Genomic DNA, 27,803 nt, shown 5'->3' on the forward strand with positions numbered 1-27,803 from the left:
ACCATGTTTACCCAGCATCCTGTCCCAAATTAAGTAACGTTATCTCCCCCTCAAAGCGGCTATCCCTTGTGCCCCATGCTCACTTGGGGTAAACACCGCCCTGCTTCCGCAATCAGCTCCTAGCCACCCCCAGACAGCCCCTTACCCTTTGCTATTGCCAGCCCAGCTACAGGCACCCCCCTGCACCCCCAACACGTGTCCCAGGCACCCCCAACACGTGTCCCAGGCACCCCCAACACGTGTCCCAGGCAGCTGACCCCCCGCTCCCCACAGCAGCCCCCCGCCCCGTTCGCGGCTCCGCATTCGCAGAGACTGAGTGAGGAACAAAAGGCACCGCGTCCTCCCCATCCCCACTGGGGGTCTGAGGCGACTCCGCTCAGGCAGCGCCGGGGTGACCACGGCAGCGAGCCGCCGCCCAGCCACAGCCACAGCCGGTGCTCCCGCTCGGCCGCGTCGGCAGGTATCGGCCCAGGAGCTGGGGGTGCGCGGGGGCGGGGAGGCGCCAGGCCAGGCCGCGGCGGCGCAGGCCGCAGAACTGGGCTGTGTGAGAGCTGCGCCTGAGTCGTCCGCGCAGGCCGCTCTGTGTAGCCGGGCCGGGGAGCTGCGGGCGCGGGCCAGAGCAGCCCCACAGAGCAACTGCGCCGCTCCTCCATCGCTCCCCTTATTGGCCCTCCCCTCCGTTACCCCCAGCCCACGGGCCCTACCTGTCCCTTCCCACCATCGCCCCCACCTTTCTCTCCATCGCCCACAGCCCTTCCCTCTCCTCCCCGCCATCGCCCCCACCTGCCCTCTTCTCTCCTCCATCGCCCTCACCTGCCCCTAGCCCTTCCTACCATTGCCCCCACCTCAGCCCCTTCCCTCTTCTCCATCTCCCCCACCTGCCCCAGTCCTTCCCTTTTCTCTTCTCCCCTCCCCACCATGGGCCCCACCTGTCCATTCCCTCCATCATGCTCACTTGCCCCTGGCCCTTCTCTCCCCACCATTGCCCCAGCCTGCCCCTTTCCTTTCTTCCACTGCCCCTCACCTGCCCTCTTCTCCTCTGCCTTGTCACTTCTACCTGTTCCATATCCTCTGCCCCTGTCCTCACTCTGTCTCACACATTGCTCCCCTGCCTATTCCCCAACCCCCATCCCATCCACTCTGCCCCAGTCCCCTTCACTCCTGACCCATCTCCACCCTCCCCCATTGCTCCTCTGTGCCTGCCCATTCACCTGTCTCCATCATTCCTCCTCTCATAACCCCTCCCATTCCATCTCCTCTGCATCTTACCTGTCTTCCTGATCACCACCTGCACAGCCCAGCCTATGCCCCTTCCCACTCCTGCCTCTCCCACTTCTCTATACATCCCATCCCCTTGCCCCATCACCCTTTTACACCTAACCTGACACATGATTATGCACCTGCTCATCACATATGTTCTTAATTCCCCTCCAGCCTGTCCCCCTCTCTGTCCATATCATAGGTCCCTGTCAAATCCCCCTACATCTAAATCTCTCTGCCCTCATTCCCTCTCTCCATTGTATCACAACCACCTCTGTCCCAGCACCACTCAACACCTGCATCACCTCACTACACTTGCTGTTCTACATACTGTAGACTAAGGAATCCAATGAAATTTATGTTTTCTATGCCTGGTTATTCTAGTCTTTAATGTTATATTCATGGTAAAAATCAATTTTCCTGATAAGGCATTGGACAAAGTCTGGCTGAGACTACTATGCCAACTCTACTCCCTCCTTTCCTGTATTTGATTGATTTGCTGCTGATGTTCCTTTGTTGTTGGGATTTTCTACAGAGAAATCATCAGCATTTTTAAGAGATGTGTTCATGGTATTTCTAAAAATGATTCCCCCCCTTCTTTATTTCTGGGGGAGAAAACATACTGAACTTTGTCTTCTCCACATCAGTCTAGACTCTAAGGTCTGTAGCTCCACAAACTCTCCGAGGTGCGTTTGGAGTTCTTTTTAAAAAAAAAAAAAAAAAAAAGTTGCAATCGGCAATGGCTCACTTAGGGAAAGTCTACACTACAGTGCTACTTCAGCCCAGCTGCACATCTGGTAAAGATGCACAGTGCCAAAGAGAGAGCACTCTCCCATCAGTATAATTACTCCACCTCTGTGAGAGATGGAAGTTATGTTGGCAGGAGAGTGTCTCCCACTGACACAGTGCTGATGTGGACAGCGCTTAAGACGATGTAACTTGCGTTGCTTGGGGGTGTCTCCTTCACACCCCTGAGCAACATAAGTTATATCAACTTAAGCAGTAGTGCAGACCAGCCCTTAGAGCAGGGGTGGGCAATAATTTTCACGGGGGGGGGGGGGGCGGGGGCACTCCATGAATTTTGGTAAGTTGTCACAGGCCACACATTTCTGTTATATTAATGGAGGGGGTGTGGGGTCTGGGAGGGAGTTTGGCACGTCTCTGCATGTTCCTTAGGGGGTGGGGGGCAGCAGGTCTCCATGCGCTGCCCGCGCCCATGAACACTGCCAATGGGAGTTGTGAGGACTGTGCTGGGGGCGGGGGCAGCGCGCAGAGCCGCCTCCCCTCCCCACCCCCCACCAGAGGCGCGCAGAGACATGCCAGCAGCAGCCAGCCGCTTCTGGGAGCGGCATGGGGCCACAGCAGGCAGACAGCCTGCCTGAGCTCCCCGCTGCGCTGCGGGACTTTTAGCGGCCCAGAGATTGCGAGGGGCAGCCAAAGAGCCTGGCGGGCTGGACAGAAATGTTAGACGGGCAGGGACCGTATTTTGCCCACTCCTGCCTTAGAGACTAACTTTTAAGTAGTCAAGCTTGGAGTCTGGGGATGGTGACTTATTTTTGCATTCAAAGCTAGTCATTGGTTTTAAAAGATAAAAGGACTTTAAAATTAAAGCAGGTCATTATTTATGGACGGTGCATTATGTAATATAGTTTAGGGAACAATTTTGCAGTGCACTGATTTTGAACATTGACTAGCTGACCTTAAATAGTTTCTCCCCCTTACCCCATCTCTGGTTTGTGATATGTTTAAGCTAAATAGTACACGAATATTACAAAAGTTGGGGATTTTTTTCAGCTGTATATCTAAACTAGTTGTGCTTTTTTTAATGTTTTCCTTCACAGGTTTTCTTTGGTGTAATCACTTTTGCATCTCATGGCCCCCGTCCTGCAAAGATTGTTAACTTTACATATTCTGAGTAGTCCTATTGATTGCATTGGGACTACTCAAAAGCCAAGATTTTCAAGTGATTAGTGATTTAGAGTGCCCAACTGAGACACCTTAAAAAGGGACTGATTTTTAAGGGGGCTTATGTTGAGTACTTTTTGAAAAGTAATTCCATTTAAGCCCTCAAGTTGAACACCAAAAATAACTAACCACTTTTGAAAATCTTGTCTACCATGTATAAAGTTCTGTATGAGTGTCAGTCTTGCAGAACTCATGACAGTCTTTCCGTTGCACTCTTTTTGATGTCTCTGAGCTACAGAAAATGACACTTGTTTTGGTAAAATATTTTGAATTACTGTACATGGGTATAACTTTTTAGGCCTCAGTTCACAATACAGTATGCTTGTGTGTTTTCATGGCTTGTCACACATTTTTTTGGTATTATTTGATAAATTTTTGGCAAGGAATATTTATTGCTTTGTATGTGTGTTTAGGAGTAAGACTGAAGAATAATGTATGAAAATTATTGACATCATGACAACCATCAGACACAGAAAGGGAATAAAAGTCACAGAAGTTGCTGAAGATCATCTGTCACAAGAGAAAAATGTGAAGCCTGAAGGAAAAGTTCGATCTGGTGGGTAATTATAAGAAATGTCGTATTGTGGACTCTCACTAATGTCAGTCTTTTGGTATCTACCCTTATGCACAGATGAGAACTAGGTATTGTACCAAATCTTTATCCAAGTATAGCCAAACCTTCTTTATGATCAAAGCTACTGTAGTCACGGGGACACTGTAGATTACTGCGCTAGATTCTATTACCTGTTTTCAAGTTCTAGTTTAGGTTACAAATTAAGATAATTTTGTGAACTTCATAAAACCCAGCCACATTTAGCAGCGTTCATCATCATTGACAGTCTTTGCTCAAGAGAGGCGTAGGACTGGAGTGACTTAAACCAGTGGTTCTCAGCCTTTTTCTTTCTGAGGCCCCCTCAACATGCTATAAAAACTCCAAGGCCCACCTGTGCCTCAACAACTGGTTTTCTGCATATAAAAGCCAGGGGCAGAGTTAGGGGGTAGCAAACAGGGCAGTTGTCCAGGCCCCACGCCACAGGGTGCCTCCACGAAGCTACATTGCTCAGGCTTCGGCTTCAACCCCAAGTGATGGGATTCAGGGCCCTGGGCTTCAGACCTATGCAGTGGGGCTTTGGCTTTCTGTCTTGGACCCCAGTGAGTCTAACGCAGGGATGGGCAAACTACGGCCCGTGGGCTGCCAGCCATTTTAATCCAGCCCTTGAGGGGTCTGGGGCTTGCCCCGCTCTGGCGCTCCAGCTGGGGAGGTGGTTTGGGGGCTGCTCCGCACAGCTCCCGGAAGCAGCAACATGTTCCCCCCCTCTGGCTCGAGCCTCCTATGCATAGGGGCAGCAGGGGGCTCCGCTCTGCATGCTATCCCTGCCCCAAGCACCACCCCTGCAGCTCCTGTGGATGGGGCAGTGCGCAGCAGAGCTGCCTGGCTGCGCCTTTGCATAGGAGCTGGAGCGGGGACGTACCGCTGCTTCTGGGAGCTGTTTGAGGTAAGCGCCACCCGGAGTCTGCACCCCTGCGCCCCGCGCCCCAGACTCACACAGTGCTACCTTCAATATACCTTTTGTTTTGTTGGGTTTTTTATGTAAATGAAGGAAGGACAAAGGGAAATTCTTTCATGGAAATGCTTGAGAGTTCACACCATTTGTTCTTATTTTTGTTAGGGTCACATTTTCAATCTATAGCCTCAGATTTTGTGCCTGCAAAATTGGGGCCACCTGCATTTGTGCATACATTTTGAATAGGTGGGGGGCCAATTTATCCAATTTGTGTGCACAGATGTAAATAGGCAAAATAGAGCTCTGGTATAAGTGGACAAATCCATTGTCTTCAGCTCCATTGAATCACACTTGCTTGTATCTCATTTGAATTTTGTCCAGTGCGACAGATAGCCACTTATATTAGATATACATCCACATCACAAAAAGCAGGATTACTGAAATCAACTTGGAAAAAGATTTTAAAACGAAGTGCACATGAGCAGTAAACTGAGTTGCTTTATTTAGAAATGCAGTCTCTGCATTATATAGTCTATAATTTTGTTCTGATGTCAGGAGGTGGTCATCTGCAATTCAGAGCATGACATCATCAGAGACTGCTTTGATCAATGCTCAGCCTCAATGTGGAAGTTTATTCAACCTGAAATGCTGTTTGAAAAAAAATTATAAAATAAGCAGCCAAGTTCAGAAGTTTAAAGAAAAAAGATTTTGATATCTTGTTTTGTGAGCTAACAGTCATGCTGTAGTTCATTAATTAGAAACAATGCCCGGGCGGGTATTCCAAAAACTCCTTGTAATTTAGATTTATAAATTAGATATGGTGTTTATCTAGATCTGTATGAGATCATGCGACTGTTTTTAAAACTGCAACTTTACATTTTCCTCTTCAAGCAGCGGCTTTTTCATTCTATATGTAACTAAAAGATTGCTATACCCGAAAATCACAAGTACAGTTTCCATAAAGCAGTTTGAGAACAAGGCTATAGTTACATACAAGTCCTAGACCCCACTAGTGGTGGTTCTGAAATCCATTTAAAATACATAAGTAGAATGGGAAGCTTCACAATCCCAGAGTGAAAGTGTTTTTCTTCTATAAGTTTACACAGGTGGAAAGCTATGGAAGAGACTTTCACTTACAGTTGGTGGAACTGTTGCCATCTCTTTTGGACTTCTTACTTCTGTTTACATTGCTACCCTACATGAAAATGACCTGTGGTTTTCCAATATTAAGGTAATGAAATTATTTTGATAATTGCATCAATGCTTTCCTAGGACACTGTTTGCAAGATGAATGTGTGTGGTAGGCTATATGCTTTTTTTTTTTAATCTATTTGTCTTGTCAGTCATACTGAAAATATAGAATGTTCTATCTGAAGATAGGTGTGGAGGAGGGTGCGAGTGAAAGAGCTCACATTTCCCATTTTAACTTTTCCCCCTACTTTCTCACATTGAAAACCTTTCAATCACTTCCATAAGTACTTTCCGAACTATGCTCTAAACATGTTCACACGACATTTTTCCATTATGTTCCTGCTATATTAATAGTAGCTCAAAATCTTGCCTACAAATGATCACCTAGAAAAAATCAAAAGCTGATTTCTCAACATTTTTAAAAAGTATTATTTTAAGAAAATAGGTGCCTTCCCAAAATCCTGGCATGTGACAGTATTATCTCTGTAAGAAGGTCTTTAATCTGAATAAAGAATTATATCTAAAGTGATCCTTCTGATGAAAGTGGGGCACAGATAATCATCAGTAAAACAAAACTCTCCAAGTAGGTAATATTTATTTTCAGGGCTTTGGAGCGGAGCTGGAGCCCGGAGCAGCTCCTGAACAGTGGAGCTGCAGGTTTTAGCCTGGAGCTGGAGCGGAGCCAGAGCACAGCCCAAAGCCCTGTTTATTTTCACATAATAGCATCCTTTATCTGAAAACGTAAAAGCACTTTTCAAACATTAATTAAAGACCTGTGAGAGAAATGGGATTATCCCCATTTTACAGACTAGTAAATTGAGACACGGGACAGGAAGGTCACTTAAGTCATTGGCAGAATTAAGAATTGAATTCTACACTGAAGTACCCAGCTCAAACCACTAGACTGGTTACCCTGGTATGTTTGTTTATTAATATAGTACCTCAAATGAGGATGAGACATGTAACCACCCCTACTCTTCTTTGAGGTTGTGAGGTGGGTCCTTTCACATAAGCACTTCTTTTCTCTTTCAAGTAGAGCAAACAATATCAAGACAAATTAATCTTTGGTTTATTGCCAGTTTCTGGAGCATAAATAAATAATGCCTCATGACAGTCCCCCAGAGAAAGCTTGTGTCCCCATTTTCTGGGGCTTGCCAAATAGGCCTGCTGTGGGTGTAGCTAACCCAGCCAGAAAATGTACTGTTTCCCTGTATGTCCTTTCAGCAGACACCACACTGGAACTCAGTGGAGCCCACAATTATACTTCAAATGTCCCTGACAACTGGACCCCACCCCCAACTAAGGCTGGCAGTGGTAAAATCCCTTCCTTCTCAGGGCATGCAGCTTCCGATCCACTCACCACCCACCCTGTATGCAAGGGATGTGGTTGCTGCAGGGAAATATACTTCCCTGTGTCAACACAAGCAAATTTGGCTCAGCAACTCCCTAGAACACTGTCTCTCTCCAAGAGATGTTCAAAGAGTAATCTAGCAAAGATGACTTAGCACAAACAGATTCTCTACTCAGGTAAAAATCCTGGTCCTCAGCCAAATCCTCTCCCGAAAGGAAAAGACTTACCTCCTCAAAGTCAGCTTTAGGTAGAGTTAGTTTCACAGCCTCAGAAATACTTGTGCTGGTGGGAACCACTGTGTGTAGGACTTTTCCCTTTCCAAGAACCAGTGATGACAGATTTTTTCCCCAGTATTGTTCCACAGGAAAATTATTGTTATGCTGGAGTCTAAATCAAAGAAAATAAATGAACAGGCGAGTTACTTTACTGTGAAAACACTTAGTCCTCACTGATAGGTACCATATATACACCGTATTTTTCTAATAGATTAGGTAAACATATTTTGATTATTCATACTGTAATACTCTTATACAATGTGTATGAGCTTCTTTACCACATTAACATCTTTTTATAATACGCACCTTTTCGCATTTCCAAAAACCTTTTCATACAGGTACTAAAAGCAGTAGTTACCAGTTACTGAAATAGTTACTGCCGAACTGCATGAACAACATTCTTTTGTGGCAGCCTCATCTTTCTTTGATTACACAGGTAGAGATGTATACTGTTGATAAACGTGACGTTCACTTTTGACAGTCTTTACTTTTTTAGGTTAAATATGTGTGTCTACAAATCCATGTACATGACTGAAAAGATAAAACATTTTATATTTGCCTCTGAAAAATTCAGTAGTTTGTGAATGTCTTCAAACTTACTACACAAGATGGCACTGACAAATATGTTTATCATCACAGTTATGTTGCTCAAAATTGGACAAAATGCACACTTCAATTTTTTCTTATTTCTAATGGAGTTAGAAATCTACTTTGTAAAATAAACTTTAGATATTTTTCAGTGATACATTCTGTTTATTGGAGTGTACTCTGTGTGTATGCTCACTTTGCATTGTTTCTAAGAAAATAAGTTTTCTATTTAGTAGATGTTAAGGGTCATATTTTTGGTGGGCTTCAGATTAACCTTTAACTTTGTAAGTGCAAATGTAAAACTTTGACTTGAATAGGCAGACAAGCATTTGCAAAAATAAACTTGTTACGGGAAGTTACCTGATATGCCTATGCCTATTTGATCTTGCAAACTTAGAGGCTATTTCTATAAATTTGGCTTCAAATTGTTTAACATGATTTAAGAACAAAGGGGTTATCCTCTGCTATTTGTGCTTTATTTGCCAATTAAGGAGGACTTTGGGATGATTCAAAGCTGCAGCCATGTGCACTCTTGCAAGATACTGTATGTCCATCTATAAAAGACATTTAGACATAGGGGTGTCCATATATAGAAAATATTTTTTCATTATGTTTTTCAAATTGTAGTATATACTATATACTAATATAGGCAGTGAAAGTTAGTGTATAACCATTTAGATCTTTAAAGTTATGTTGAAAACAAAATGTAAATGGTCTATTTTCTTAATCTTTTTATGGTTTGGCTGATACATATATTCCTGCATATTTGAACTAAATTTCCTCAAAACTGTGTAGCAATATGCCTTATTTTTCTGGAGGTCTAAATGCTGGTTTTATTGCATGTAATCTAATCTTTGACAACAAATTATTGAGAGCCTTTGCTAAATGAAGTGCAGATATTATTATGGGTTTTTTTGTTTGTTTGATTTACTAAACATGGTGTATACTGGAAATGGAAGCCATACTAACACACACTCAGTGTTTCATAACCCAAGGACCTACAAAATTCTCTAACATAGCCATTGTTGAGAAACAAGGAAAATGTCTATTATAAGAGAGAGTTCATTTTTTAAGGATGTAGTCATACATTTCTTTAAAAGTGTTACTGAGCTATCATACATCTATTTTTAAATGACTTTGATTGAAAAGGTTGTAAAAAAGACCGATTTTTTACATTTGACAGTGATAAATACTTTAATACATATAAGAATTCCATAAAGCCACCATGAATGGGATTCACACAGCAGACTGAGATACTGTGCTGCCTAGTGGAATTCACAACTCTGAGGTAGATGGCCAGGCTCCCTATACAATGCATGGGGAGAGATAGGCATCTAAAAACAGGATTCACAAAAGCCAGCATACTGAGTGGGGAGCTGCCTAAACTAATAAGAAATGCTCAGGAAAGTGGTGTGGCCTAAGCCTTGCTCCTCAAAGGTAGTTTAGGCGCTAAAGTCCAGGCCAGAGGGAGGTGCCTCCTTCCACTCAGGATTCACAACCATAAATTATTCTGATCCTCCTAAACCAGGTTCGTGATTCTTGTGAAAAACCAGGGAGGTGGTCATGTTCCCCTTATAACCTTTAGCCCAGTTGTTAGAACACATACCCAGGATGTGGGAGACTGGTTCAAACCCCCTGCTATCTGATATGGAGCAGGGGGTGGAACTTGGCTGTCTTGTTTTGCAAGCAAGTGCCCTAACCATTTTGTTATGGAGTATTTTATGCTATGGAGCTCTCTCTCTTTCCCCTTCCCCCTGCCGTTAATGCTGTTCCACTGTGTATAAATACTTAAAGTTTAATTAGATCAGGGGGACTGTAGCCTGAGTCTCTTGCGTGTAAGGTTGTAAACTCTCCAGGATTGGCCTGGAGTCTCCAGGAATTAAAGATTAATCTTTAATTAAAGATTATGTCATGTGAATAAATCTCCAGGAATATATCCAACCAAAACTGGCGACACTACCTACTTCCCGGGGACATGTCCTAACCACAGAGCTATAGTCTCTCTCTCCCAATGAATATTAAGTATTTATATATAATGGAATAGCTCCAACAGGAGATATTAAGAGTCCCCTATATTCCAGAATACCCTGTAGCCCAGTGGTTAGGGCACTCACTTGCAATGTAGGAGGACCCAAGTCCATGTTCCACATCAGGCAGAGGTGGGGGATTTGAACCTGGGTATCCCACATCCTGGGTGAGTAACTCTGACCATTGGGATAAATGTCATAAGAGCGTTAACAGGCCCCACCATCCTCTTCCATGCGGGTTTGCATGTGCGCTGAGCATGCCTACTGGATTAGGCCCCAAAGGCAAGATAGGCCGGAGAATGTAAACTTTGTAAATTCCATGGGGGCTGAGGTGTGAGTTAAACTCAGAGCTGCTGGACAATGTCAGGACTTAGGCAGCTGTGTGAATGCCCAGCCACTGATGTTCAGGTGTGTTGGGGACTTAACAGTGGAAACTTAGGTACCATGGGAGTTTAGGTACCTATAGGGTTACGTGGCAGGTGAGCAGGGGTTTTGTGAATGCCAAATGTTACCTAAATGTTGGATTTTAAAAGGCAACTAAAGTATTAGGCACCAAAGTCAGCCTTGTGAGTCTCATCCCTTGTCTCTCTGAATTTAAATATTTTAGTCTCTTTCCATCTCACATCAGGTACAATTAGCGAGTTGTTAAAAATTTGTACATAAAAACAACTAATAAATTATATTGCATTTAAAAATGAGTTTGAAAGAGAAAAACAGTATGCATTGATAGTATAGATATTGAGATATTTCATTTGTCAGACAGCATGAGATGGGATAAAGAGGTGGTAAGTTTCAAATGAGGTGCAACAAGTTATATCGGCAAAGGGCTGGATTCACTACTGTAGTTTTACCATAGTGTAATTTCTTTGTAATCCAGATTTCACGTATTTAGAAATTTGAGTTTAGGATAGATAACAAAGGATAGCCTAAGGAGTTACAAATAATGTATTTACAAGCTGGAAATATATATGCAGTTGGAGGGTGATGTTTAGAGGCCTTAAAAGCTTAAAAAAGCCTACCATAGTGTAGGTCAAATTGGATATGAGCTTGCAATATAATATAGAATCAAAGTCAAGGTGACTTTTGGACTGCATATTTAAAACCATCATTTCATACACCTAAGCAACTGACAGTTCCTCTTGGCCGGTCACTGGTGAGATCACATATAGAATACCATATACAGCGGGGTAAGGAACCTTTGTTCTGGTGATGCATTTATGCCGGCCACAGACTCAAAGAAAAAACAAAAACAAAAAAAACCCTACGGGTCACACACAGCTCCCGCGTCGAGGGGAGGCTTGAGGCTCACCCCCGGAAGCAGGGCGAGCCGGTGCGCATGGCTCCAGCCCTGTTGGGGGCCGCTCGGGGCTTCCCTTAGGGTTGCCAACTTTCTAACTGCACAAAAACGAACAACCCTGCCCCTTCCCTGAGGCCCTGTCCCTTCCCTGAGGCCCTGCCCCCACTCACTCCAGCCCTCCTCCCTCAGTTGCTTGCTCGTCCCCACCCTCACTCACTTTCACTGGGCTGAAGCAGTGGGTTGGAGTGCGGAAGGGGGTGAGGGCTCCAGCCGGGGATGCAGGCTCTGGAGCAGGGCCAGAAATGAGGGGTTCAGGGGGTGAGAGGGGGCTCCAGGCTGGGGAAGAGGGTTGTGTGTGGGCTCTGGGGGTGAGGGTTTGGAGTGTGGGAGGGGGCTTAGGGCTGGGGCAGGGGGTTGGAGTGTGGGAGAGGGGTTGGGGGGGGGTTGGCGCTAGCCAGGCAGCACTTACCTCACTCAGGCGGCTCCCGGTCGGTCGGTGGCGCAGCAAGGCTAAGACAGGCTCCCTGCCTGCTTTGGCTCCGCACAGCTCCCAGAAGCGGCTGGCATGTCCGGCCCCTAAGTGGAGCTGCTACCAGGCGGCTTTGCATGATGCGCACTGCCTGCAGGTGCTGCCCTGCAATGCTCATTGCCCACAGATCCTGGCCAGTGGAAGCTGTGGAGCCAGCACTGGGGGCAGGGACAATACACAGAGCTTTCCTGATCATCCCTGTGTTTAGGGGCTGCAGGGACATGCCGGCTGCTTCTAGGAGCTGCGCGGACCCAGGTCAGGCAAGGAGCCTGCCTTAGCCCTGCTGCACGGTCAACTTGACTTTTAATGGCCTGGCAACCCTAGCTTCCCCCGGGAGTGGGGCGAGCTGGCACTCGCGGCTCCAGCCCCGTGTGGAGGTGGGGGTGCTCAGGGCTTCCAGCTCGCAGTGCCAAGACTTGCTGCAGGCAGGATGAAATTAAGCAGGGGACTGGATCTGCACCGCAGACCATAGGTTCCCAACCCCGATGTACAAGTCTGAGCATTTCAAGGCCAGAGAAATGTCCCTAAGTTAGAGGGAATTAAAAAAAAAACAAAAAACAAACAAAACTTCAGTATAACCTCAGTGTTACTAACACCTCGGGAATGGAGGTTGTTTGTAACTCTGAATTGTTTGTAATTCTGAACAAAATACTATGGTTGTTCTTCTAAAGTTTACAACTGAACATTGACTTAATACAGCTTTGAAACTGTACTGTGCAGAAGAAAAATGCTGCTTTCCTTTTTTTTTTTTTAGTGGTTTGTTGAACACAGTACAGAACGTGTATTTCTTTGTTTGTTTTGTCTCTGCTGCTGCCTGATTGTATACTTTCAGTTCCAAGTGAAGTGTGTGGTTGACTGGTCAGTTTGTAACTCTGAGGTTCTACTGTAAATGATTAAATGCGCTGGAGGGGACAATTTAAAGGGACAACTAAAATAACTAAATTTGATGAGCTTGGCTAAATGACAAATAAGGAAATATATGATAAACAACCCTAGCTATTATGAAATTATTTAGGGTGTTCTAGAGGTATGTAAAGTTTAAAAAAAATATTAAATTGAACAAAGGAAGAATACAAGCTGAATAGCAGGAACATTTTTTCTAACATTTTTTTAAATCTATTAAAACTATTTCCTTAATAGAAAAAGTTTACCATCCTGTAACCTTGCACATGATCTCTAAGGTCCAATCCAGTGCCCATACTTCAGAGGGCATTGGATCAGCCTTTAAATCAGAGTGAACTCTTAGGTAAAGTTAAATTGATATTGAAAATATCATTACAATAGGCTCAACTTCTTGGAAAAAGTAAATTGCAGTTTTTGGATGCAGCATTAATTAACAGTTTTTGTTTTTAAAAGTTTCGTAACATTTTAAATAGAATTTAGCAGTGAGACCACGAATTTGTTGGGCACTGTGAAGGATCTGTTTGTTGTAAAACATTTAAGTGCGCAGTCTGTTCTGTCACTGATAACAGGGATATTGTTATTAGCATTTTCATATATATTAAAAGGATGATCTGTCATAAAGAATAGCTTTTTATTTAATAGAGCTTGGCTGTCCACTGTGCTATGCCTGAGTGCTGCTCGGATGCAGTGGTAAGGTGGAGCTGTCAGGGAGTTAGTCATGGACTCCTGATTCTCAGCTGCTTGGCCCAAGCCGAAGACAAGTTAAAGCTGTCAGGGGCAGATTTAGTGTACATTACGGTTGCAGGGTCTTTAGCAGTCAGCCTGTCTGGGCTTTAACAGTGAAGAACTGGACATGGTGGCGACTCGGTCATTCCCACCACTCTATCATCTTATGCCAGAGGGGCTCCCTTCACCTCCTCCCCACAGAGTGCAATGCTGTACTGAACACGTTTGGCCCTAGTCTGGTTTTAAATTAGGTGGACCAGAGAATCTGCGTCACTTATTTTTGTGTATATACCCTTTAGGTTTAGAAAATGGAAACTTTATTCTGAATTAGTGTTCCAATATGGAGAATAGATTTGTGGACATTCCAATTGCTTGGTTAGAGAACTGTGCAGAAAATCCTCCAGCTTTGTTCAGCTTCAAGAACTGAAAGTGAGAGGCTTGTATTTTATACAATTATATACCGTAACTCAAAAATAAACATAATTGAAATTGACATTTATGAACCTACTGCTAGTGATGGCCTTGTTATAGAAATGTATCAGTTCCACTGTGGAAGGCCTATCTTGAAACCCAATTTTCAATATCCTGCAACAATGAGAACAACTTTACTGTATAGCAACCGTGTAATAAAGTACTTCTTTGTAGACAGCCTTCCTTCAAGAGACTAGTGATAGAACCTTCTATGGTATGAATGAGAGCCTTGTTGATGAGTTAAATATGCACACTCATCTCTGTTTATCTAATTTTGCCATGGTAATTGGAATAAGGGAAAGCCAGTCTGGTACCTCTCAACACAAAAATAGAAAAAAGCAAGTATCCAAGAACTATGACATATGCTATAAGTTAGATGCCATGAGAGAGAGAAGTCACAGAATAACTTTGTCCAACACAAAGGATAATGTTTGCATACAATTTTAACAGTGGTCATAGGAGCCTGGCTAGATGATGATGAAGAAAACACTGGGCTTGAGTCTCCTCTCACTTCCACCATCTAACTCCATTGACTTCAGTGGACTTACTTCCAATTTATGCTGGTGTAAAATGAGATCAGAATCCAGCCCAATATTCTTGTGTGTTAGCTCTCTGAGGGAATTCTAGAGTGTGCGCACGTGCACGCACACACACACACACACACACACACACACACTTGAAGTGCCCAGTGTATCTTCCCATGTGTCATTTCTGCAACAGCAAATGAACTCATAAGTCTACATTTTTCTCAGGGAATGAGCTCTACTATTCCATTCATTAATAACCCAAGTGAACAGGTGTAATCCATTCGGAAAAAAACAAGCTGGATCAATACTTTAGTACTTTCCTCCTGAAGAAGTGTCACTTCCAGTGTTTGACCAGCTATGTATGTTGCTTGGCACCAATACCCTATACCAAAAGTCTAATCAACATTTGAGCAAGAGCCACGCCATTCTAACAGATGGACAAGAGATTAACCAGCCAAAAGACCATGTATGTGCGTTAAATATGTTTGCTGAGAGCATGATTCACAGCCTGGAACATTGATAGCAGCTGTCTATATTGAGTTTCCACTTGTACAGTTGAAGAGCTTTGCTAATCTGACTGATCTGCATTGAAATTTAAGATTTGAAAACAAAATATATATGTTTTTCAGTTACACAAACTATGCTTTGGCCTTGTTAAATCAGATCGAAGAATGATGGATGAAGGCAGTCAGTGTAATTCGGTCCATATTTGTGCTTTTTATATAAAAAGCATCAATTCAATTTAGCCATTTTCCTAAATCTGGTATGACAGGCTGACTGCTAAAGACCCTGCATCAGTAATGTACACTAAATCTGCCCCTGACAGCTTAAGATGGTTGAGGAAACTTGTTCTAGAATCTAAGGACTTTCACTGTTAATTGTGACTAGAGCCTTTTTGTATGTTGTTTTCATTGCTTAATACTGCAATAGATGAAAGAGTGGAGTTCAAAAGACTACACTGAAAATGTGCCAGACAAGTATGGACTTTTGAGACAGTAAGTGAGTTTCCAGGGGAATTCGTTGGGAGAGGATAATGCAAATCCCCAACTCAGATAATGCAAAAACCCAGCCTTTTGAAGCTATGCCTGGAGGAAAGGGTCATTGTTGGCTGGTTACCTGTTACAAAAGGCTAAGAGTAAAGGACAAAGCCATTTAAAGAAATGGCTGGTCTGTCCAGTCTGAGTTCTAGTTCTGGATCTAACATGGGTGAATTTGCAGCCACAGGGAAAACCCAGATGGGGGTGTTGAAGGACTAAAACCTACCAGAGCCCTAGGGTGGAATAGGAGATGACCTCTGGTAAGCTTTTTAGAATGTATATAGGTTCTTTTATTGTTTTAATGTCTTTTCTCTGTAATATTTTACCTTAAAAATAAATGTGCTTACTTAGAAGGAACTGTGGGCAATATACTGGTCATAGCCCTTAAACAGAAAGTAAAACAGAGGCGCTGATCTTTTAGGTATTCTAGCAGGCTGAGTATATCACAGTGTAAGGCAAAAAATTGTGGAGCCTTAAAAATGCATGGTCAGAAAGGAGTGAGGTGTGTGTTTCCACCAGGCAGAGGTGATGGCTAGGAGCTGGAAGCCTTTAAGTGGATGCTGTTGGTGGACCACAGAGGGGGAAAATATAGTTTCAGGGCAATTGCACCTATAACAAATATTGTTGAGCATGGTTGATATGTTGCATCATAAACTGCCATGGAAAATTCTGCTGTTCCTAAGGCTATGGCTACACTAGAGAGCTTACAACAGCGCAGTTGTAAACTCTCCATTTAGCTGCTCTAAACTGATGAAAGAGAGCTCTCCCATTGGTTTAATTACTCCAGTCCCCACCACATAGCTATGGTGGCAGGAGAAACTCTAACTTATGTTGGCTTAAGCTGTAGTGTAACCATAGCCTATATCCTTCAAAATGTCTTTTCACATGTAAATTTACTTTCATAAAGATCTTTTAAGAATGTCTTAGAGCTCTTAGAAAACATTTTTGCTAGGAACACTGTAGATTCTGTGAAACATTGCACAAGTTGAACATACAATAGTAAAATATGCACTCAGTATACTCAAAACAGTATATATTTTTATTGACATGGCACACTAAGAAAAGTATAAATTGCCATTGAACTGGAAAAGTGTTGTGAATGAGTAAAGCAGATGTTATCTTAGCATGAAACAGATGTAAAACTCACTAGTGTTTGGGTCGTAAAATATAAATAGCATTTGGTTGAAGACAGCTGGTGCCAGAATTACATATTAATCATGTTTGAATGCATTTTTGCTAATTAGATCCCCCTCTGTGATTACTAAGGGGAGGGGGAGAAAAAGAGGTAAATTCCAAGTGTTCAAAATTCCTTCTACTTTAAACACTTAAAAAATGTGCTTCTGTTTGAGAAAAACTTTGTATTAGTGGTGAATTTAAAACTGGAAACTGCAGCTATCCCATCCTATGATCTGGTCCAACTCTATTCATTTTGCTTAGTATGATATTAAATACTAAAAGACACAAAGTCAATGTAGTCCACTGACATAGTAATGTTTTAGTATACTGGAAAGCAACTGGAGAGTTTCAGTGTTGACTATTGTGATTCGAATGTATTTTTATTTGTCAGTTTTTCCTCAGATCAGAGCTTCTAGTGGTTTATTTTTGTCTACAGTTAACTTCAGCAAAATGTGTTTTTGCAACATGATTCTACACTGGGGAAGAGGAAGCCATTTTTGTCCAGTTTTATGTTAGCACTGACCCAACATTGATTCTGGTCCAACATTAGGAGATTAGAGAATCAGCATGACTGTGTAAAGGAGTTGCAAGTCTTAGGATGCTACACAATATTGCATTAACAAGAATGGTACCATAAAAGTTGGGAAAGTAAAGCTATTCAGTTATTTCAGCAATGTGCTTTTGTACAGGAAGATGAATTAATAGGATTAGCTTTAGGAATCTTATTGCGATTTCTTCATATTGAGATTGCTTACTCCACATATGGCAATCTTATTGGGTTCTCAAACCCTTTCTAGTTTTGTTAACTATAGAAAATTTAAAAAATTTCATTTATGCACTAAAGGTCACTATTATTTCTAAGATAAAATGAAAAACTAAATGATTTCACTGCATGATATTTTGTTTTCCATATTTTAATTTGTCAAAAAGTGTGCTCATCCAAGGCTCTGAGCATGTGTATAAACCTCATTAAGCACACAAGACTCATGAACTAATGGAAGGAAGTAGAGATCCCCTATTGAAAACCCCCTTCTGTCTAAACTAAAGCATTGTAAGTTTGAATGCCTCACTAGGTCTCAACTGCTGCAGCATCAGCCAAAAAGACAAAAATCAGAATTTTGAGATACTGAGAACTCAAACAAATTTAAGGCTTTATAGATTGAAACTAATACTTTAATTTGGAATGTGAAAACAAATAGGAGGCCAGTGTTTTTAACCTATAAAGTTAAAGTGTTGAAGAGCTGGAAGAAACACCATTTAACAAGTGGGCAGCTGCATTCCACACTAGCTGATGTCTTCAAATGAGGTTAAGATGTAGCCCTAGGTAGAGCACGTTTGATTAATCTAGCCTTATGGTGGCAAAGGCCTGGATATCTGTAGATATGTCTGTATCTGGAAGAAAAGAGGCAGTCTTCTAGCCAGCAAATCTGAGTAAAAATATGCAGTTCTTAGCTACTATCAATGTCTGACAATCCAGAAAAATAGTAAATGAGGAACCAACAACATCCCTACATTTCAAACTTGCATGATAAAAGGCAAGCAAGCTTCTTCAATCAAGAGTGGTAACACCACCTCTGCCATTTTGTCTGTCCTTCCTCTCTCTTCCCCTCTCCAGTTTACCAACATAATATCAGCCATATTTGGATTAAGTCACATAGAAAGTATGAACTAGATGACTCCGATCACTGTACATATAAGTTTAGCAGCTCAGCCAGGAATTCTGTTCCTAACATGAAGGGGAAGGTTTAGAGTTAAAAAAAAAAAAAGTCAGTTGAAGCATAATATAAATACTCCTATTCCAGAATTACAAAAAACTTTTCTTTTTATCAAACCTTTATTTTGGGCCTAAGTTCCTGGCACATGTCTCTTTACCCAAGGGCCCATTTTTACAATTTTAACTCTTCTGAGTAATTCTCTCTCATGTTGACTTTGATGGGTCAAAATGTGAGAGAGGACTGCTCATGTGAATAGGACTTACAGGATCAGGCCCAGAGTTTGCTGAAGCAAGTCATGTTCACTCAGCACTGATATGTAAACATAAGCTCTGGTGTATGATTGTATCTTAAGTAGCAGGACTTCTAACTTATTTGCAGGAAGTAGAACGGGAAATTTCATTCAGGACTGAATGTGGATTGTATTACTCTTACTACAAAGAGATGCTGCAGGCTACATCCATCCAACAAGGTATTTGTAACCTGTAAAGTAAATTTTACTTTGCTTTGGTGAGATGCTGTTGTTAATAAAGTGAAAAGTGAATATAATGTTTATGAAAGGTGCTGTAATAATCATGCTAGAGACAACTTTGTTGGATTCATCCACAAAGCAGGAATAGTTTAGATAGTGGAAATATAAGCTCTGCAATGGTACATTGGTTCCTCCAGTGTACCGCCCCATGAGAAAGTGAGATCACTCCTAAGTGTGATAATGAGGCAAAACACTAAAAACAGGTATAGAAATGGTTTTACTCAACAATAGCTAAGCATTTGATATGCTGTAACTGCTTATTACAATAATTATAAATAGTCAATACTACACTGTGTTCTACCCCCTTCCCACCCTTTTTTTGTATCCATGGGTTGTGTCATAGGCAGATAGTTTGGTGGAAGGGACCTTTTTTTGGCTACATATTTGTACAGTGCCTAGCACAATGGGGCCCTAATGCCTGGTTGAGACCTCTAGGTGTTCTTGCAAAACAGATAAAGAATATCTACTATGATGTCGATTTGGGTTATTTGTGATAGTGTCTTGTCTTCAAGACACGGGACTGAGACTCCAGTTAATTTTCCTTTTGCTACCTAGCAGCTAGTATGGTTGGTAACAATTTCATCAATGCCAATCTCAGCTGACTTTAAAACACAGTGACCTAAAAGTGAATGGCTCATGATCCCAGTATTAATGTCCCAACTCTAGTGCCCCTAACATCATTTATTATTGCAATTTCCACAGCATCATGTTTATAGGTACAATATTGCATGTTGACATACGTTACTAAATATACAGAATTGCATTCACTGTATAGCAGTCCAGTAATCTCCATTCTAAGGGTACATAAACACTTCAATAATTTAAAAAAAAAAAAAATACCATACCACAGCACCAAGTCTCAGAGCCTGAGACAATTGAGTCTGGCTCATGGGTCTAAAAATAATAGTGTAGACCTTTGGTCTCGGGCCGGAGCCTAGGCTCTGAGACCCTCCTATCTTGCGGGTTTTCAGAGCCCCGGGGTCCAGCCTGAGCCTTAATGTTTACGCTGCAATTTTTAACCCTGCATCCTAAGCCCTGTGAGTCCAAGACGTCTGATCTGGCATAGCCATGGTCATGCCACGAGTCTTAGGGTATGCCTACACTGCTATCAAAGTGGGAAAATTAACTTTTATAAAAACCATGATATAAAAACCATGTTTTGAATCCTTGACGTAAAGCTTTGCAAAGTTTTCCATGAGAGATCTTAAAATACACTTGCAAACTTTTCACTGTACAACTGAAGGAGGGGAGGGAGATATTATTCTATTTTAAATTCTCTTTAACATTTAGGTTTACATGGCTTAATATATGACAATAAAACTGAATCTCTGAGGACAATTAACATACTTGAAAGAATGAATGTTTACCAGGAACTGTTTCTCAGCATACTATATAGGATTCTTCCCATTCAGGTAGGTATTTAATTATGGCTTTAAATAAATAGCTATATATGGATGCTTCATGAAAGCCACCCAGTGAACGAGAACCTGCATTTTGGTTAATTCCAAGGATAAATATATTCCTGCAATTGTTTTAAATCAATAAAAAATAAAAGAACCCTTAGTTTTCAAAGCAACCACATATGAACATAATAGGAAAACCAAATTTTAAATGTTTAAAGGTGGTTGGAATTACCCACTTGTGGCTGCCATTATGGATTTACAATTGCAAAAGGAACAAGACCCTTTATGGTCATTTTAAAGCTTTAAATAGTCTATGTATGCGTACGTACATGTGCACTCAGGGTTTTAAGAAGCAGGATAGGTCTGGCCAAGTGATGGTGCTGCCTTGTAATATGCCAGGACTATGAGGGAAACTCTCCTAGCTTGCCTCATTTAATTAGAGGAGTAAATATAGCCTTCCTACTACATTCTCTCTGGCTAGCAGCTCACCTCACCCTTGTGGGTAATGGGATGTGAAGATTCTTGTAGCTATTACAGGTGAGTTCCCTCCCTGTGAGTGGGCAGGGTATTGAGAGGTGGAGACCACGAGAGTGTAAGATGGGACTTTAAACAGGAAGCTTTGAAAGGGTTTGCTTAACAGCCCTTCATATTATTATGGACTATGAGTAAACTACATTTAGGCACTTAAAATAGATTTTTGAATCACTGGGTCATAATGATAAATGTATTTTTGAAAAAAATGTACTGGGTTTTTTATACCATTTTACTGGTCTTTAACACTGATTATTTGTATTGTTATTTTGCAAAAGTGTTGAGATGTTACCTTTAAATTCACATTAATTTTATAAAATACTGGAAATAATTTAACTACAATATTCCTCTGTTTTACAGAATTATTTAGAGCCTGTTTATTTTTATATCTACACTTTGTTTGGACTTCAGGCACTTTATGTCATTGCTCTGTATGTAACCAGCTGGCTTCTTAGTGGAACATGGCTTTCAGGTTTGTTAGCAGCTTTCTGGTACATTACAAACAGGTGAGTGTGAAATAACATGTGACCCTTCTAAAGTTTTAGTTTCTGACACATAAGGTTAAGACATATTAAAACAGTGCATTGCTAGGATTAAATTGGGGGTAAGGGAGAGCATAAAACAGCAGAGAGGGTCTCTCTTTAAGTCAGCCAGATATTTAAAAACATTAGATATAATTAGAGATAGTCAAAAGTTTGAGGAAACTCTCTAAAAATATGGCCTATCCAAGCTCTTTTTGGACCAGACTGAAGAGGGAGTTCCCCAGTGGCTTTTAGCCGCCTATGTAGTTCCCACATTGAGCAGCCCTTCTGTGCCAGCCTCATATCCCCTCAGTGCAAGTCAGAGTATTCTAAGAGGTGCAGTGACTTATGCCAGATGTACCACAGCCCCAAGAGCTTAGGGTGACCAGAACTTCTGTCCCAACCACTCCCTTTGTTCCTCTATAGATACCTCTTGCATTGTGGGTCAGGAAAAAGGTGGCATAGGACCTGCTGTGCTGCGATGGCACCTAAGGAATCCTCAATTCAGGGAATCCTTAAGGGATCAGATTAGCTGCTTTGCATTGCCCTACCACCAGCTTGAGTGAGGCTGACTCTTAAACTTTCAGTTGTTTTCTGAAACTTAAAAATCAAGAAAATAAAAGTATAATGTCAGTACTATCAAAGCTGTCCCAAAGGTGTTTGAAATGTTAGTCAGTAGTTGTGACTGCTGTAAAGTAATTTGACTGTAAGCAAATCAGTTACAAAGTGATTCCTTATAGTTATCTAGTGTTTTTAGTGCTCTAGAGGAGAAAGTAATTTAAAACTATATATAGTATTTCATATTTATTTAAGAGGTAATTTGTTCCATATATGGAAGACTTGGAATGGACTTGTTTTCTCTCCAACTTTCTAATAAATAGTGTGCAGTAGAAGGTTACTTATCCAGATAAAATGAGTACATGGGACCAATTTGGATAATGGGGAGTTTCTGCCATAGAATTACTGTTTGAAGTACTGTACTAGGGTCTTGCAGGTAAGAATGGTTTAGATGAACAGGTTGTTACATTTTCACTTACTTCAGCTACATAAGGAGAAATGGACATGGGATTATTTACACTTGTCTGGTTTCAGAGTGGTAGCCATGTTAGTCTGTATCAGCAGAAAGAACAAGGAGTACTTGTGGCACCTTAGAGACTAACAAATTTATCTGAGCATAAGCTTTTGTGGGCTACAGCCCACTTCATCAGATGCATGCATTATCTTCCTACTGTATTTTCCACTGCATGCATCTGATGAAGTGGGCTTTAGCCCAGGAAAGCTTATGCTCAGATAAATTTGTTAGTCTCTAAAGTGCCACAAGTACTCCTCCTTCTTTCTGCTGATACAGACTAACATGGCTACTATAAATTATATAAAATAAATGAGGGGTGTGTGTGTGTGTATAGATATTTCTATATATACACAAGCACACCCCCCCCATGAAAAAATGGGGGTTGCCATACCAACTCTTAACGAGACCAATTGATTAAGGTGGGCTTTTATCAGCAGGAGAAAAAAAAACTTTTGTAGTGATAATCAGGATGGCCTATTTCAAAGAGTTGACAAGAAGGTGAGAGTAACAGTAGGGGGGAGGAATTAGCATGGGGAAATAGTTTTTATAGTTAGTGTAATGACTCATCCACTCCCAGTCTTTATTCAAGCCTATTTTAATGGTGTCTAGTTTGCAGATTAATTCCAGTTCTGCTGTTTCTCATTGGAGTCTGTTTTTGAAGTTTTTTTTGGTTGAATAATTGAGACTTTTAGGTCTGTAATTGAGTGTCCAGGGAGGTTGAAGTGTTCTCTGATTGGTTTTTGAATATTCTAATTCTTGACATCTGATTTGTGTCCATTTATTCTTTTGCATAGAGACTGTCTGGTTTGGCTAGTGTACATGGCAGTGAGATTCTGGAAATGACTGTGCTGAGTGGTTGCCCTTGTCTTTTGATAACACCACTTTTAGTGTCAGAATGTTTCAGGAAAGGCGAAAAGTCTCTTGCTGTCCTGTTCAATGGGATTCAGTCATGCCATTAGTACAATGCACTTGAATTACAGTGAGGAAAATGACAGCTATCTATTCAGCTATACCTCCTGAAAGCCAAACTGAGGAGAAATATATTGCCATTGACCTGAAAAATGCCAGCACTTTTCTTTAGATCGCCTGAACTCTGCTCCCCAAGAGGAGGCTTGGCTCCACAGTAACAGCTATCTGAAAATAAGGGGAGTTAAAGAGTCAAGAGGAAGAAGTTTTGGTCATGAATGAACTAACCATGGATGTGCCTCTTGGCAAGTTTTCAGAGCTAGGGATGTTAAGGGGACTCAACATTCAGCTACCTGAGAAACAATTTGCAGGAGCCTAGATATGATTTTCCAAATAAGATTTCAATTTTAATTGAAATCTTCTTTGCAGAAGCCTGGGTTTTGGTTGTGTTTATGAATCTCTGCATTTGTTTTGTGCAGAATAGATACCACAAGAGTAGAATTCACCATTCCATTGAGAGAGAACTGGGCACTGCCATTCTTTGCAGTTCAAATAGCAGCAATCACATACCTGTTCAGATCTCATGTACGGCCTCTTCATGAAGTAAGTATTTCTAACAACATATTTGATATAGCAAAACTAGTATCTGAAATGTCAGGAGAGCTGCTGAAAACAGAAGTGTGTGCTTCGGGTAACTGACTATAAATCAGAAGGAAAGCACTATTATTAAATATAGTGATGGAAATGTAGAAGGCACTGTACAAATAGATGGTAGAAAGAATTGTTACTCTGAGGAGCTTGCAATTAATTTAAACAAATTGAACTATGAAGGGGTGCAAACACTGATAAATGCATTTAGGGTTGAAAAAAATTGCAAAAGAAATCTGTTTTTAATAAAAGATTTCACTGTTGAAAGGAAAAAATTTACAGAGCACAAGAAGTAGAGTTTTATATATTTGGGAGGTCATAAGAGTGTCACCCAAAGAGAGATTAGGAAAAAGCCTTACAAAGCCCAAAGATTAGTTTTTTCCCCCCTACTTAATTTTTTTAATGTAAAATTAAAGAGTTAACCCTGAGTTGTAGCAGTAAAAGCATGTACATAATACAGTGCAACTGTCCGTTTTAAGTCATTACTTCAGATTTGGTCAACACAACATACCCAATGTGAGCGTATCACAGAGATGGGCAAACTACAGCCCACGGGCCACATCCGGCCCACGGGACCGTCCTGCCCAGGCCCGGAGCTCCTGGCCCAGGAGGCTGTCCCCACCCCCCACATCCACGCTGCTATGTGGTGCAATGCTCTGGGCAGCAGGGCTGCAGAGCCCAGCCTGACTCGGTGCTCTGTGCTGCATGGCTGCCTGTCCTGGTGCACCCGCGCCACCAGCCACTGATGCTCTAGGCAGCGTGGTAAGGGGGCAGGGAGCAGCTGGGGCATTGGATAGAGGGCAGGGATGTTCAGGGGCTGGTCAGGGGCATGGATAGGGCTCAGCGCGGTCAGAAGGCAGGGAACGGAGGTTGAATGGAGGCAGGAGTCCCAGGGGAGGGCAGTCAGGAAGGAGAGGAGGGGTTGGATGGGGTGGTGGGGGGCAGTTAGGGGCAGGGGGTGGGGGCATGCCTGGCTGTTTGGGGAGGCACAGCCTCCCCTAACCGCCCCTACATACAAGTTCAAAAACCTGATGTGGCCCTCAGGCCAAGAAGTTTGCCCGCCCCTAGCCTATCAGATAAGTTTTCAAGCTGAGCTGAGACCTAGCTGTTTTTTCAGGTGAAATTACAACTGTAATATTTGCTACTGCAATTTTGCACCTGCAAAATTAAATTGTGTGTGTAAATTGGGGTACTTGAAACTCTAAATACCAGCTGTCTCATTGCAATCCAAGTACTGTAGTTAGAAATTAAGATGTTTCAGTGTCAAACTCTAGACATGTACTCTTTTAATTTAACCCTTGAGAGAACCCTCCCCCCCCCCCAAACACTTATTGATGGAGATATGTAAGTTACATAAGAACTTTCTCTTTTCAGAAACTGACACTTCTGGCAGTGTTTATATCAACCTTTCTCTTTAGCCTGACTTGGCAATTCAATCAGTTTATGATGCTGATGCAAGCATTAGTATTATTCATATTGGACTGTCTTGACATGCTTCCCACAACAAAGGTAATCTTATTTCTGGCCATGACCAGACTTTCTGAGTCTAATACGAATGTAGCTTTGAGAAGTTCCTTTGCACAGTGTTCTACATTTGAAAGTAGCACATCATATGCAGTGCACTTCTGTGATGAGCTCTTAAATAACCACAATCAGTTATTTCCTATAATATAACAGAGATAGAACTGAGTAATTTGAACATATACACTTTTTTTGGTAACTGAATATGATTTTTCAGCTGGAATGTTTGTCTGGCTTTGTTCCTGTTCACTTGGTGCAACTCTTAAGTTCTGTAATAGTGAAGCCCTGTCCTCAGCTAGTGTTTTGGGGATCATTTTCAAACATGATTATGGCCAAACTTGATTATAAAACTGTTTGCCGCCACAGCAATTATAGTTACAAATCAGGGCCCCAATTCTCCATTTGATTCCACACAAATAAATGCTTGCAATCAGGTAGATCTGAAAGCAGGTATGGGAGCTCATGTTCAGAAACTGTGCTAAAACCTTACTAAGCCCATAGTCTTACTACAGCCTCTGCTAAAATGGTTTGTAACAACAAGTAAAAAACCCAACAACAAAAAACCATGTCTTCGCTGGGCATTGTAACCAAATGAAATCATGTCAGCTGCAGTTGTGATCACAAATACTTGTCAAACATGGATTCTACCAAATATACAGCAGCATTAAATACATGAAAGTGTAAAACTTTTGTATTCTTGCTAGCATGATGACGACTAAGGTCTTCATACTGTAAAGAATTATGGTTGTGCTCAGCTTTACATACATGAATGGTCCCATCCCATTGGGACTACTCTTATGTAGCAAGTTAAGCACTTGCATAAATCTTTGTAGGATAAGAGCTTTAGTTAGGTCTGGTAAAATACAAAAAGTAATTGCATAAAGACTTTTAAACTGGATGCAGTATTCTAAAACCTTGATTTGAAGCAATAAATTATACAACAATTAAACAGCATAAAGCATCTCAGTGAATATTTATTGTTTTAAAAAGTTAAGATTCCAGAAAGAAAAAAATCAAGAATATCTAATTCATACAGATTTAATCACGGCCAATTTTTTGCCAATTTAGAAAAAAAAAACTACAAATACATAGCAAGATTTGTTCCAGAGAACTCTGCATTTTTTGTACAGTTAAAAACATTTTTAGCATGTTTCTAGCATATGCTGTATTTGAATTTGCAATGGTGGAAAGTAACTCTCAGTTTATATTTAAGTATGTTTTGTTGAGAATATGCATCCTTAATAAATTCATGGGTCTGAATTTATCGAAAAATAATAAAATCACCTGTCAACTATGTTATTTATAAGATTTACTTACTGTCACTCCCATGAATGTGTATGATCAATTAAAATTATTCAGGAAATAAATATTTCTCTCATGTTCTTTTTAGTTGCCAATGTAATGGTATACTAATTGTAATGCTAAGTAACTTCATATATTGAATAAGAAATGGACAGTGCTAAAGGGTTCTAGCACTAATATAATTTTTTGCCCTTTAATCAAGAGAAACGTTTTTACATTTTAAAACAAAAAGCTTCAGAGGAAAAACTAAGTTAAATTATAGTAACTAGTTTAAAAAAGTATTACAAGTGTAATACCTGTAAGCCACGAGGCTATCTGAATCCGATAATACTCATAACTAATGAGCATGAATGCTTTAAGGAAAGTCCTAATTCTGATTTCAGTTCAACAGTCCTGGGGGTGTGATCAACCATCAGAGAAGTTTATATTCCTGTAGTTGGTCAGCAGAAACTGAAAATGAAGTTTCTTTTTAGGTAAATGCTGTTTGCATACCTATTGGCCAAGGATTCCCACTTACTTCAATAGGAGCTGCTGGATGCACAGCATTTTTGAAATTCAGGTCATGTAATTATGTGCCAGGATAAGAACTTAGGAGCCTAACATCAGGGATCCATTTTTAAATATCTTGATTGGAAGTTTTTGTTTGAGAGATTTTCTGTTTACATCCTAAATTACAAAATCTTCTATCTGAAATGGTGTGATTTGAAGGCTATATTAAATTGTATGGTATTGCATTATGTGTCATGCAGTAATATACAGAACTATAGAAACCATAAATTGGGCACAATTCTTTTATGACTTACATCCATGCAACCCTTCTGAAGTCA

General features: G+C 41.3%; 1 protein-coding gene across 4 annotated transcripts in view; it reads left to right on the forward strand.

Moving 5' to 3' along the window:
* Positions 1-255: 255 nt before the first annotated feature.
* DPY19L3 (dpy-19 like C-mannosyltransferase 3) overlaps positions 256-27,803 on the forward strand; it is a 51,739-nt gene continuing 24,191 nt past the window's right edge. For 2 of the 4 annotated variants that reach the window (XM_073307827.2, XM_073307829.2), the window contains exons 1-8: positions 257-460; positions 3,639-3,781; positions 5,828-5,961; positions 18,922-19,012; positions 20,363-20,484; positions 21,367-21,512; positions 23,985-24,108; positions 25,528-25,662. In XM_073307827.2, coding sequence (XP_073163928.1) covers positions 3,661-3,781; positions 5,828-5,961; positions 18,922-19,012; positions 20,363-20,484; positions 21,367-21,512; positions 23,985-24,108; positions 25,528-25,662 — 873 coding nt within the window. In that variant the 5' untranslated portion in view covers positions 257-460; positions 3,639-3,660. Of the gene's footprint in view, positions 461-3,638; positions 3,782-5,827; positions 5,962-7,885; positions 7,984-18,921; positions 19,013-20,362; positions 20,485-21,366; positions 21,513-23,984; positions 24,109-25,527; positions 25,663-27,803 lie in introns of those variants that run through there. The other 2 variants (XM_073307830.2, XM_073307831.2) reach the window with 2 other exon arrangements.

Source organism: Lepidochelys kempii, chromosome 12, assembly GCF_965140285.1.
Source record: "Lepidochelys kempii isolate rLepKem1 chromosome 12, rLepKem1.hap1, whole genome shotgun sequence".
In the NCBI taxonomy this organism is placed as follows: domain Eukaryota; kingdom Metazoa; phylum Chordata; order Testudines; family Cheloniidae; genus Lepidochelys; species Lepidochelys kempii.